Source organism: Cariama cristata, unplaced genomic scaffold (genome assembly GCF_000690535.1).
Source record: "Cariama cristata isolate BGI_N322 unplaced genomic scaffold, ASM69053v1 scaffold32452, whole genome shotgun sequence".
NCBI classification, from domain to species: Eukaryota; Metazoa; Chordata; class Aves; order Cariamiformes; family Cariamidae; genus Cariama; species Cariama cristata.
Window position 1 is genome coordinate 3,515 of NW_009606045.1, and position 13,989 is coordinate 17,503.

The 13,989-nt window shown below is 36.9% G+C and overlaps 2 protein-coding genes across 2 annotated transcripts in view; one reads left to right on the forward strand and one right to left on the reverse strand.

Moving 5' to 3' along the window:
* TSR3 (TSR3, 20S rRNA accumulation, homolog (S. cerevisiae)) overlaps positions 1 to 546 on the forward strand; it is a gene marked incomplete at its 5' end in the record, with an annotated part of 3,986 nt that extends 3,440 nt beyond the window's left edge. The window contains 2 exons of the mRNA XM_009696226.1: positions 264 to 327; positions 405 to 546. Coding sequence (XP_009694528.1) covers positions 264 to 327; positions 405 to 546 — 206 coding nt within the window. The remainder of the gene's footprint in view (positions 1 to 263; positions 328 to 404) is intronic.
* A 2,182-nt stretch (positions 547 to 2,728) lies between these two features.
* On the reverse strand, positions 2,729 to 12,121 carry UBE2I (ubiquitin-conjugating enzyme E2I). Its single transcript, XM_009696225.1, has 6 exons — positions 12,023 to 12,121; positions 11,691 to 11,774; positions 8,256 to 8,328; positions 6,500 to 6,609; positions 6,257 to 6,336; positions 2,729 to 3,386 (listed from the first exon to the last, which is right to left on the reverse strand). The coding sequence occupies exons 1-6, from the start codon at positions 12,086 to 12,088 to the stop codon at positions 3,323 to 3,325; spliced, it is 477 nt and encodes a 158-aa protein (XP_009694527.1). The 5' UTR covers positions 12,089 to 12,121; the 3' UTR covers positions 2,729 to 3,322.
* Between the last annotated feature and the right edge of the window lie 1,868 nt (positions 12,122 to 13,989).

The following is a 13,989-nucleotide window of genomic DNA, read 5'->3' on the forward strand; positions in this document are numbered from 1 at the left end:
CGCGTGGGGGTGGAGGGGGGGGGGAAGGGCATGGAAAAGAGTGAAAAGACTGGAATGGGGGGGTCAGGACTTGGCAGTTGTTTCTCACCTCCCCTGGTTTCTGACCAAACCACCATGGTAAACTTACCAGAAAGTCGAACCAGACTTCCTATGCCTTCCTCTCCCTCCCTGCCAATAATCTTCTCTTAAAATGAAAATAAAGGCAGACCATTAAAATATGCATTCTTCATCAATGTGTGTGGGTTTTTTCCTTCTTTTTCCAGATCCATTTGATGTTGACTCAGGCAAAGAATTTTCTAATCCCAACAGACCAATCAGTTCCCCAGGGTAATGAAATTTAACTTATAATAAGAAAAATAGTATTTAAGTTGTTTTGCTTTTATAATCATGAAAAATGTTTCCAGACTAGCACAAAGTAATGAAGAATCTGAGGACAGCATGAGCACTCCAGATGATGCCACTGAAAGCAGTGAGAGCAGTCCAGAAGATCGTGGTACTGCAAAGTTCCTGCAACAACAGCCAATAAATCAACTATTTGAAAAGTAAAAAAAAAAAACAAAACAAAACACACTAACCCCAACAAACAAACAACCCCCCCATACCACAACAACATTAAAAAAAACCCCAGCAATCCCAGAGTTGTAACATCTTGTATAAAGAAATTTTCTTGTGAACATTAAACAGTGTGACTTGTTCACCTGTAACTTGGTGCTTAGTAAATGGCTTCCTTTAGGTGAACCTCAGGCTACATGTGGGTTTATAGATCTATTTGTGCACATGAAGGCTTTAGATAATTTTTTAGGTAATTGTTTATGGCATGCTAATAATTATATAAAGAGCCTGAAGCTTAGTTACAAGTTAAAAACCGCTGTATTCTAATCAATGTGTCTGGAAAGTGGTTTATAGGGATTACTTTTACCTAATAGTGCATTAAGTAAACCCTTCCAACTTCTGGGCTATATTTCAATGGAAAATGTGACTAAGTTATTACCCTGTTCAGAGTACATACCATATAAGGTGCCTCGGACTTTTTGCAGGCTTGAACGGGCCCTATGTATTTCAATTACTTCATCTAGTTTAGGGTAAACTGACTACCTAAGCTTATGTCAACCAGAACAGCTTAAAAGGGGGGAAAAAAAATGCTTCCTGGAATTGTTTTAACATCTCAGTATGTCTTTTCAGTAACTTTACATGCTATTTTTTTTATTTACTCTGATAGACAGTCATAAGCAACACACAATGTTTTGGCACTTTATATTCAGAACTGTACCATAAAATTTCAGATAACGGGTTCAGCAATTCTGTCTGCCTGCATTCTTGTTTCTTGAAATGACACTCTACCAAATCAGAAATATACAATCTGGCCATTAAAGATTTGAGTCGGAGACTCTCATTAGCAGTAGTATCTTAGTTCACTCTTCCATAAGCTTGCCAGTTTGTATACTGAAAGTGCAGCTGTTAGCAGTTGTTTTCTGTACATTTAAATAGAGTGCTCTTTTGAGTTTCCAGCACCCAACTGGAACATACTTAAACCTAAACTTCAGCAACCCTTCAGTAGGAAGGACAATTTATAGCATTACCTTCATATATATGAGTTCTTCAAGTCACAGCAAGTTTTTTACCTCTTACCGTTCTTTTACTAGAGAGATCAAATGCCAGCCCTACTGGAGCTAGAATTGGGAGTCACAGCAGCAGTTCTAGTGGTACAAATATTCCATTTGCCTTTTAATAAGAAAAAAAGAAGTCCATGTAATTGAATTTGACAAGGACTCTTTTCCTTTAACTCAGTTTCTCAGTTACTTTCCCACCCCAAGCATATGAAGTCTTTCTCAAATCAACTGTTATAACAAGGATTTCTAGATAGTGACAAGGAAGCAATCCTACACAAAGAATTTTTAAAGGACTGAGAATAATGTGAGGGTGTTAGCTGTTCTAATTTGACGGAATGCTTTTATATTATAAAGCTATTGTAATCAAATAGAGACAAGCAGAACACATCTGAGAACAGCTGTATCACACTTCAAATAAGTCTCTAGCAGTAGCCATTTTTAATAAAAGCACTGAAGAAGCTACAGCTCAGATGGAACAAAGCTTTTCACACTTCAATTTTTTTTGCAGAATGATTTTGACTAAAAAAATACAATTAAAAAAAGCAGTGAAAGTTTAATAGAGGGCATATCAGCTTGACATACATGAAAATAACTTACATAATTTAACTGATTTCCTTTACAGAAGGAAACTGTAATTGCATAGAGCACGTCCTTTTCCTAAAAGCTATATACATTGACATGGAAAAAGGCACAGAAGTATTTCTGATAAACAAGTACCATTTAAAAATCCCCAGTTGCAGTAGGTCCCCTTGCATTCCTTGGACAGCTTCTATTATTGTTCGTATCATTCTAATGCTTGTGTTACTTTATGTTAACATGGTCACAGCAGTATGTTGGTCCCATTATGCACAGTAAGGAGTTGGTCTCTAGCTAGTCAGAATTCCGTAGGCTGTTTAAGGAACTGATAGAAGTTGAATAGCTGCAATTACCACTCAGAGCCCAAAGAAGGGCAGCATTCATGTTGGGGGTGGGGGCAGGGAAAAGAAATGAAGGCAACATCTAAACAAAAGGTAAGCGCAGTGTCACAGGCCTTAAAAACAGGACTTGCACTGAACTGTGTTCAGAGCCATTTAAATGGCAGTCTTTTAATCATTTTAATGAAGATAAATGAAACAAAGCCCTTTATATAAACAGTTTATTTACTCTAAACAGCAACACAGACAGAACGCCATATAAACACAAAGGAAGTGATGCAGAATAAGGATGCTGGCTGACTTTGGATCTCAGAGGCTCTTAAGCAATAACAACCTAGTTTCTGAAAGATAGAAAAACAAATTCAGGGAGGGAAGGGGGTGGAGGGTATGATTTTTTTCATACAGCCAGCTAGAGGCTAAATATAGTTCTAACATTTTAAAGCATGCCTGCATCAGATAGCAAAGTAACTAGAGATACTAGTGAATTTATAGAAGTATAAAAGTTTATAATTTTACAGCAGTTGAAATACTGACATCAATATTAAAATAAAAGCAAGTTTTACATAACAATCAAAAATACAAAAGACTGAAGGAAGAGACCCTGTATGAAAAAACTGGGGGCAATTCAGCAAATTTAGAACTGTATACAAGTGGCGAATATGGAAAATGGCACACATACAACCCCCTCCCCTAAGTGGATATTAATTGTACATAGCAACATTAGATTTTGCAAAAGTTTTGTAAACAAGTTCTTGCCAAACCAATCCCTTCCTTTTTAAGATGCTGCATGACAGACGCTTATGATGGTGCAAACTTCTTGGCTTGTGCTCGAACCCTCTTTTCATATTCCACTCTGTTTTGGCTGAATAGAAGAGAAAGAAAGTGTAATTACAGCTTGAGAAATCAGAGGCCATACTATAGAGCTACTGTTCTTCTCTTTCTCTTCAACATGAAACTAAGTCATTGCTAAAGGTAAAATCATTAGATAGGAATTCACTGAACACTACAATATATTAAAGGCTTTTCTGACCATTACTCTGACAATTTCCTTTGGAGGGAAGTAAGGTACTGTTTAACTAGTTACTTCCCAAATGTCATCTGTTGTCAAATGTTTGTGCTATCTCACTTCATACCATACCAGTCTCTATAAACAGGTTTGTGCCTGCTCTTTCTCAAGGCCAGCTGTACCTTACATGCAAGCATTCATCTGAACATTAAGTTTTCCATTCCCCATGTTAAGACCCGAGATCATTAACAATAAATTCCAGTATCCAAACAGCACAAAATGGTTGATGACAGCAGTTCACTAACAGTTGGTGGACTTCATATGATTTTAAAGTATCATCTTTACTGCTTTGGGGAGAGAGAGGAAGTGCTTTTTAAGAAACAGGAAAATAACAACAGTATGGTAGTTTCAGCCTTTATCTCTGCAGACCCTGACTCACAATGTTAGGTTTATCCTAACCTTCGGTTGAAAAAAAGCTAGCTCAACATTTTGAAAAAACACTATAGTTCATTAAGTTTAGCATACTTCCTACAGATTGATTAAACAAGCAAGTACTACTTCAGGGAACTATGATCAGTCATTAAGCCTCAGACTCAACACATAAAAAGGCAAGTTCTTTGTTTTCAGTTCCTGGGCCAACAAGGGATGGTAGTAGCTTAGTAGAGCATCCATTTACATTCAACACCATATTGTGTATTAGCTGTCAGAAGTGTCAGTCAAGAGCTAAACAAAAATTTTTTACCATGACTCTTGTGCCAAAGGTAGTTTACAGTGACTAGATTTTGCAGACAGCTTTGCAGTAAACTTAACTTACTTTCAGCTATGAAGGCTTGCTGCATTAAAAAAAAAAAAGGCAGCAAATTATATCCTCAGAAGTTGACAGTTTGGGGGCGGAAGAAGAAATGAAACCAATTTTGGTCACATCCAATGAACAATTACCAGCAGACTGAAAATACTCTAGTTTCTTCTCATAAACAAATTTACAAAGTTTGTTCTCCAATTTTTCTTTAAGTTATATTGCATTGTCACTTGAGAGCATAACCTAGCTGTTAAGTCTCACACCCTCAGAATCTACACAAAAGAATGCCTGCCATAGTAGACTCTGCATGCCTACAGGAGAGAGGAGGAAGTAGATTAGCACATTAGGAGTGCTAAACTTACAGAGCAACAGTACCAAAGCAATCCTGAAAATAAGAACAAGTATTCTTATTTTGAATACAAAGCTTATTCTTGAAGTTTAACAATTTGACTAAAAGACATCTATTTAAACACCACTGTATCTTCCCCAGGATTTATCAACTATGCAAAATTACAGATGCATACACAATCCTGCTCTGTTGAACTTCTACCAGTTACTCTTTAAGTAGTAAGAGACACACGCTCTCAGACTACAGAAATACAGTAACCCATCTGAAATACTGTGCATGTGCAAAAGACATGAAGAAGATAAATGGGAGACTATACATATTCGAAGTAACAAAACCCATGTGTAATAGTTTATTGTCAGTAGATTTTTCTTTTCTAGAAGCACTTACAATAAAGCAGAAACAAGACTAGCAAAGACTATTTTTGTACATAGATGCATATGGGAGGTGATAAAAAAATAAAACACAGACTATTTATACATGTATAAAAGTATATTATTCTTGCCCATATTCCCTCTGAGTGACTTTAAAACAAACAAACACAAACAAAAAAAAGAAAAAGCAAAAAAGGTGGGGGAGGCCTGCCTCATCATTACTAGCTCCCAAAGGTGCTGCCTATAATTGTTGCCACCTGACTGTCCTCCATATGCACTCAGTCCTATGAAGTCTTCAGTAGATACTTAAAAAACAACACTGAGTGAAGCCTTTAATTAAATCCAAGATACACTACCCATCCCAATGTTTCCTCTTCACTAGGATCCTATAACAGGCATTTTTGATATAGCTTGCATGTGAAGTCTCAAAATGCCATTTTTCAAATTTGGCACTCTCCTGGAGACTTGTTCTGTCCAGAATGGTAATTCCACATTTCCATCTTGGTCATTATTTCAGTAACTCTCAGTGCCAAAAAACATTTGTTTAAAGTGTTTTGCTCCCCTAGAGATTATAGATCAGCCATCCATTTTTAATGGTTGAAAAATTAAAATTAAGGCAAAAAAAAAAGTACTTGTTAGCTCACAAATTATCACCTTTCCTAACCAATGCAAACTTCATTCTGCTAAAGCTACAAGCTTTCTTTACTTCTTAACCTATTCTTTTGGAAGATCTAGTTTTCACAAAATGCTGCAAATTTCCTACAGCAACCACAGAAACTCTCCTTTATATTTCAGGCACAAGTGCTTATAGGTACCCACTACTGGACAGAAGTTAGTTACTTCTATACTAGTGAATGGGACTTGTCACCTAATTCAGCCTCCTCTATCACTGGTCTTATGACTGGCCTGATCACTACTACTAAGCCTTTAGGTGGAAGGATTCTATGTTGGGCTAGAACCAGGATAAGAATCAAGGTCTTAAATGAAGGAGTCTTCACACTTTATTGCTGTTACAATGCTATTAAAAGCTCCACTAGCCTATTAACCATGAAGTTACTGTTTTGCTCAAGTCTAGCACAAGCTAGGCATCTCCACACAATACCGCCACGAAGGTAAGAAAATTCCCCTGGTCATTCCTAAAAACATTTGCATGTAGACAGCTGTAGGCAGTATGACAGCTTTCAAGCTGATACACAAAGATACTTACCAGTAAATTGTGTAAGCCTCTGCTTGAGCTGGGTCTTGAATATTTGGTTCATTTAGAAGTTCTTGTATTCCTAACAAGATCTGTGGAAGAAGTAATATAGGTATTGATATTACCAAGAGACATTAAATTAAAAAAACCCTTAGAAACCAACCGTAGAAACACAGTGAACATCTTATATTCACATTAGATAAGCAAGCAAAGCAAATAAAAGAACTAAGAATATGTCTAAGTACAATTAATGACCTGTTTAATTGTGATTGCTGGCCTCCAGTCCTTATCCTCCTCTAAGATGGAGAGACACACTGTGCCTGAAGGATACACGTTTGGGTGGAATAATGGTGGTTCAAATTTACCTGATGAAGAAGAGAGAATTACTTGCATGCAACGCTAAGGCTAAGATCAGAGAGTTGGTTTAGGTTGGCAGGGGCGGGGAACAAAACAAACAAATGGCCAAAGACACCCACACCACTACCCCTAAAAAAAAAACAAACCTGCACAGATTTCTGGAGTTATTAATACTGGTTTTCTTCTTGGCTCAGCCTGCACTAAACCAGGAACTCCATCACATCTGTGGTATTAATCCAGGCAATGTAACACTATCATTGTGACAAGTAATCTTTTGGTTTAGGAATGGAAAATGACAAAATAGTTTGTACTAGTTGTGTGATAAAAACCTTCTAAACCAATCCTATCTTTACAGCCTCACATACTGCTATATAAAGGAAAGATACTGCCCTTCACTCATCTATTCTCCTCTCACTTTAAAATACTGAAAGTTCCATACAAAGACTAAGTTTCTAGCATTTTTTTCAGTTTCACTTTTCCTTTATGTATAATCAAGATGCACTGAACAAGAGGAACCAAGTTTAAATTGCAAGATATGACTGAAGGAGTAGGCTTGTGCAGCTCTCCTTCTGCCACTCAATCTATATTCTGGCATTTCTTTAATCTTTACAGGACTTAAATGCAACAGCCACCATCTTGAGTAATGTAATGAACGCTTGTTTAGCAATATATGAAATATCTACATGTTAGTGCAGTTTTCTAATCCATGTGACATCACAACGAAGTCTTGCTTATGAGCTGCTCAATGAAGTTCAGTAGGAACTCAGAAGCTGCATTGGAAAGAGGTCTTACCAGTCACATACACATCTTATTTTAAGGCATGACAGTTCATTTAACATTTGCGGGATGTGCTAGTTAGTATTTCTCAAGATATTCATGTTAAATATTTTCTAGTTAAAAGATATGTTTCCCCTTGTGTCACATGTATTCAGGTAGTAACAAACAAAAGGAGTAGCCAAGACAATTGATACAGCTGAAACACTAAAATGAAATGAGAAATGAACTGCTGTCAAAAGACCCACTTGTAATCACTGTCATTGATTTGAGATGGTAGCCAATTCAAGAACCAAGAATCTAGGCAAGCCAATAAATGTTTTCAGATTTCTGAACTAGGTTAAGTTTGAGATTAGATAAGTAAAATTCAAAAACGTAACAAGGAAACTAGGTATCTGAAGATACCTGTTGTACATAGTATCAGAAAAAGAACAGATCCATGTTTTAGAGCCAGTCAATGAAAAGGCTGAAGTTGATGGAACTTTTTATTTATTCTAAGTTTTCGCCTTCTGAATTCTTGGCTTAGAAGACCAACTTAACAGTAAGAACACACAAAGTGATTTGGTCTAACCACGCCTACCTATTAGTTTCCAAAGAGTGCTGATCAAGTAGCGAACACTTCCAAGTGGTGCTTTTGTCAAACTTTGAGGAAACCCATACAACAATCCCCCTCCCCTCTCAATTTTGTTACATTGAGCACTTAACTCGTTTCATCACAACTTTCTAAATGCAAAGTGATGGGTGGCAGAGAAAAAGAAAAAAGCAACCTTACTTTAAAAAAAAACCCAAACCTGTAAGAAAGTAATAGCCATTCATAGAATCTCATGGACTAGTTTAACATTGTTCTAATAAACCCATGTTTTTTAATCATTTTACTTACATTTTGGGGGTGAAGAAGGGTAGTCATCCTTGAAAAGCATCCGTAGTTTAAATAAGCCTCCTTCCCATGGTGTCTATAAAAAGTTAAGGTAGAGTTGAGATGACAGCAAGGAAAAGTCAAACTTGTGGAAAGAAAAATCTTATCAAGAGTACAGTTTCTCAGCCAAAGCAGAAGACATCCTTCTGCTACACAGTAGAAAATAGCTGTCCTACACTGTAGCATGCTGTCTAGACAGAGACAAGTTACCCTACCTACATCAGGAGTTGAAGAAAACCCTGCTTTTCCACTTCATTACAGCTAGTAAGTGTTGCTGACTCATCAATAGTCAGGACCATCGCCAATAATTCCATATACAAGTAAAATTTTCATAGTACATAGAAGAACAGAATACTTCTAAAGTTTTACATGATACACATACAATGAGGAAGGGGCCATTTTAATCCTACTTAAAGTAAGTCTGAGAAGACAGGATGTGGATATAACCCTTAACCATGTGGATGTAAATGGCTTCTATTTTGCCTCATGAGAATGTGGCTAAGAAAACCACAAACGAACAAAAGATTTGGACAGCACTGTAGTACTGCTACAGTTAATTTTAGGTTCACTAGTTCAAACTAAACCTGTCTGCCTTTGGTAGCAAGTAGTCTCACAGATTCCATCTTTCTGTGCAAGAGAAATTCTAAGAAGCTTTTTATCCCCATCAGAAACTGGGAAGAGCACCGATAAGAGCAGTTTCCATGCCACACAGCAGACCAAATAAGACAGCACTACTCAACAGAGTCATATGAACACAGAAAAACATCTAGCAAAAGCCTGTCTTAAATGTATACTTTCTTGTCATCTTACTCGGAAATAAGGAAAAAAGCCTCTCTTCTGACAAACTGATTTCTGGTAAGAAGTACAGAAATACAGAAAAGTTTATGGTATATGTAAAATTCAGACCACTTCTCTAACTTGCCCTTGCTATGGGAACACTGCAATGAAAGTAATCATTGGGTTCACTCTTTAAAACAAACTGGGGTAAAGATGGTCTCACATCTTATCAGCATAAATGATCAAATCTTACCCTCAGGGACAGACAGGTATGTTCGAAGACCACCTTAAGAAGAAATCCTTAATTCTTTTCTACCTGAATTATGTGATTTTTAGCAGAAGGAAAAAGAAAAGAGGAAAAAAAACACCAAAAAAACTCCACCTCAAAAAAGAAAAAGCACTCCACTGTTACTGGTATTTACTGTGCAAAGTCTCAAGCTAGAATAGGCAAAAAATGGGCTATGGAATACCAAGATAACTGTGTTTTAAAAAGTGAATGAGTATGATTACATTTGCTATAGTGTATTTAAAGAACTTGTTCTGAACAGTTGTAGTCATTTCTCAACAACTGGAAACATCTATTCTCCATACCTTCTCAGAGGAGACAAACTTATCCATTTTTAGAAGAGAAGAGGCTTTTGATAGAATAAACTTTTCCTATTTTGTTTGCTTTCAGTCACCGGGGAAGACAAATAGCTTTTAATAATTTTTTCAAGTAGAACACCAGAACAGTCAACAAAAAGTTTTACTGTCTTTCTGATAAAGCAACATACCTTATGGATTAAAGATAGCAGATGCTCAAAAGCCTTACTAAGATAACAGTATGACAGCAGTACCATCAAGATTGTATTGCATTACTAGACAGGTTGCAGATATTCCTGCAAATCCAATTCTAGGTAGTTAACAAGTGATTTGCTTCCAAAAAAAGTGAATGGAGATATCCAACCCAGGACTCACACCACTTTACTTCAATTTTTGATCTGGCTGACAAGAAAGCATTTTGGTGGTTTCAACTACTCATCCGTCTCAGGGGAAGCAGTACAACATGCCTCCAAACACAAAGGCAACAGAGTGCAACTGGTTGGTCTGGTAGAGATGAGCAAGGCATACTGCTTCTTGTTAAAGAGACAGTATTTTTACTCAAGTAAAAATGTTGATTTTTTTTTAAAAATAAATCTCTATGAGGAATCATATGTGCACAACTAGTCTGGTGTGGTAACTTTCCCAGTGTGATGCGTTTTCTAGGAGGCAAGAAGTTGGCTTTGAGGGTCTTGTTCACTCCATTTTGTAGTCTACAAAACTTTAAAGCAATAGCATAAAGATTTTATATGGCATGAAGATTTTATGTAAGTATTTAAAGGTGACATCTTGATAAGGTACATAACTGGCTATTATGAGGGATAATCTTGTTTTAGCAGAACACACGGGGATGACTTTTTCCTTATGCTGTTCAATTATTTTTAGGTTCTTTAGGAACTAACTTGAGCCCTGTGGAAAACTACCAAAGTATTGAGCTAAGTTATAACCATAACAACAATGCCACGGTCTGCATTAAACTGAGGCAGTAGTACAGCATCTGCAGGTTTTGCCTACACGCTTTGTCTTCTCACAATCTAAGAAATAAGATCCTAAGTGGACTTAAGCAAGTTAGCAAGAGGCAGTACAACAGGCAAAGCAACAAAAGAAGTCTCACATCCAGTGCAAAACACTAAAGTCCCAAAAGAATGAAAACCGCCAAGAAATTAATAGTATTGTCTCAGAAGAAACAACTGCATCCAATGAATTCAAGAATAATCTCTACATGCTAAGTAACATCTTGGAAAAATAGAAACAAGATTCTGGTCAGAATGAGATGTTATAATGGCAGTGTACAAAATCAAAAAGTTTCATGCATTAATGATTATTTCCACTTGAAAGTTTGCATTTGTCCTAACCCCTAGAACCAGATCAGGCTGAAAAATGAACAATTCTGGTTTCTACAGACTTTTTCCTTTCCATTGTTATTTTAAACAAAGGGACACAGAAGCACAAGTGAAATCAGATAAAAAGAAACAGTGTTAGAGACGACTTAAATCCCTAACACAAAAAGAGAAAATTCCATAAAACAGAAGGCAATGAGATTCCATGCTGATAATGCAGAATCATTTTCCATGAAATCCAAAAAGTTAAGAACAGTGCTGCAGCACTTCTCTAGAACTGAGAGATCTCACTATTTTGTGGACAAAAAAAGGTATTGGCAGTTAACCAACAGAGGCAACATTTTGGTAGTATTAATTTTCAAGCTTTAGGGCTTAAACCAGCATTTAGCAAGAACAGAAGTCACAATAAACCTTGGCATGAAGCAGAAGACAATCTCAAGTTTGCTCAATGTAGTATTCTCACACACTTCTGTGAAAACTTTTATTCTTAAGGTAGTCAGTGCCAACAGTTGAACATGGTTATGTGCTATTTTGTGCGATATCATTCTTAGCCCACTCTACCTGGATTCTAAAGCAGCAGCAGAATCCAAGCATTTCTATTAAACCATATGTAAGTTATACTCTCTGTTGTCAGTGTAATGCACAAGCAGGCTTATATTACTTTTCACTACAATCAAGATGTTAGGACAATGGTAATTCTTACCCCTTTCTTTCCTGGAATAGCACACTCCCAGTTCATTAGATTCATTGTGCCATCTGGATTTTTTGTAGGTACTGCTACAAATCCCTGAGTTAAGGCAAAAAGCCAAAGGGTGAGGATCTCAGAACATGTACTTAGAATACTTAACGACATATTTTATCTCTAGACAGATTTATTTCTTTTTGCACTACATAGTTTTAAGCAGTTGTATTTAAAAAATTTCAATTAATTAAAAAAATTACATCCAGATAAAGAAAAAATCATCATCATAACAAAATAACTGCAAAATATCAAAATAACTGCAGAGTCAGAAATCTGACAGTTCTTATACTTACAAATGGATGATCTTTTCTCCAGGCTTTTCTCTCCTGTGCAAGTCTGCTAAGAGCTATGCCAGACATATTCAGAGTCCCTCTAAAACAAAAATGATTGCTTTTAACATAAGCTTTTACTTATAGTGTAAACAATACATTATATTATCTGTTTATAAGCCCTGCTCACTCAGGAAATATTTTGGCCTCCGATTTTCACTACTATAGCCAAAGCACACATATTTGCACATCCTGCAGAAGTTAACATCAGGAATAACATCAAGCTTCCCCATGTCAACCACCTCTTAAGTTACTGGACTTAACCTACAAAATACTATCCCCACCTTGTGTTTCATATTTGAACCACATCTTAGAAATTACTTTGACAGCAGCTCGACAACAGAAACACTATTAGTAATAGGAAAAGTGCTCAGACATCCTACTTGTGTGACTGATAAGCACCTATCTCCTTACTACACCACAAAAGGTTTGTGTTTCTTCTGTAGGCAAACGCCTGTACTGCTCCTGTTTCTGGCACATGGCAGAATAAGAAATGTTTTTTTTAGACTGTAAATTCCCATTGAAAGCCAGTATTCTACACAAAAGCAACACAGGCAAATAACAAAATCGCCTCAGTTTTGCAGTGATGCCACTATAAACTTCTAGACAGCAGCAAGGAACAGACAGCAATACAGAACTGAGGAGCTAAGGAAGAGCCAGTGGCCCACTCACTCCACAAGGCAGGTTTTCAATTCCAGCATAAGCTGAATGATCTTTCTGCACCTTCACTGCCTTAGTAACAGCCAAGCACGGTGACTGAGGCTGCAGAAGAAACCCGTAGAGCACAATAGAACGCAACACTTCTAGACACAACGGTTGCAACAGAGCGGTGCTTTCAAATTCTGGGGAGAATTCTCCATTCACCCAGAACAGTAGTCAAAGTGAGAATATTTTTCATTGTCAAACTGAATCTAAACTCAGGGTTTCATTAGCCACATGGTCAAAACAAACTCCAATGACTGTTTTCAATCCTCCTCCCTACTGCACTTCTACCCTTTTAAATAAGAGCTGATACTTGGCAGTTGGAAAAGCCAGGCCAATTTGTTCTCAACTCCACACATAGCTAACAAGCCTTTAGGACAGCCAGAAGAGTAGAATTCTTCCACTAAACAAGCTCACAGAATTAGTGAAAGGAGTGTTAGCACTCTATTAAAATAAACATTTAAACACTGGTTAAGTATTATGCAAAATTCACATTCTATAGATATGTAATTACTTGTAAGAGTATTGCAGTCTACTACTATAACCATATGAATTGTAGCTCACAGAGATCCTCGTTTTAAAAATCTCGTATGTTCACGCTATACCCTTTAGCATGATGTTCATGCTGAAAAGATTTACCAGGCACTGTCCTATTCCATCTAAGATATGTGGATATGTTCATCTGCTATACCGTTTAAAAATCAGAAGGCAGCATGCTTCCAATTTAAGTATTTACACATCATCAGAAGCACCTTAGCAGTGCAGACACCTTAACTGAAAGTCTTTAAAAGCACCAGATTAAGAGTTTTATGCAGTTCCTAGAACAACCGGTATTTCAAACCCCTCCTCCTAGCTTTTTTTCCAAAGTCAGTTTTGCATGGATGGCCATAATCTGCAATTTCAACTTCAAACTAGCAATTAAATTCACGTCAGATAAAGCTTTTTAAAAGGGACCATTAATACTCAGTAAACACATAAAAAATTTCTACATTCAGTCCAATATTCTTCTAGTATTTCCAGTACATGCATCTGTATCTTCGTTATGTCAGAAGATTTGCAGGATTTAGCCAACACAAACTGTACATACCACTTCAGATTTTAGTCTGTTCACACGTGAGAGTGGTAGAGCCACTGAAAAGATACTGTCAGAACACCACCACCCCCCTCTCCCATAACCAAATTATACAGGGAGTAATTTTAAATATTTTTTAAGCCCATGCCTTTGCAAC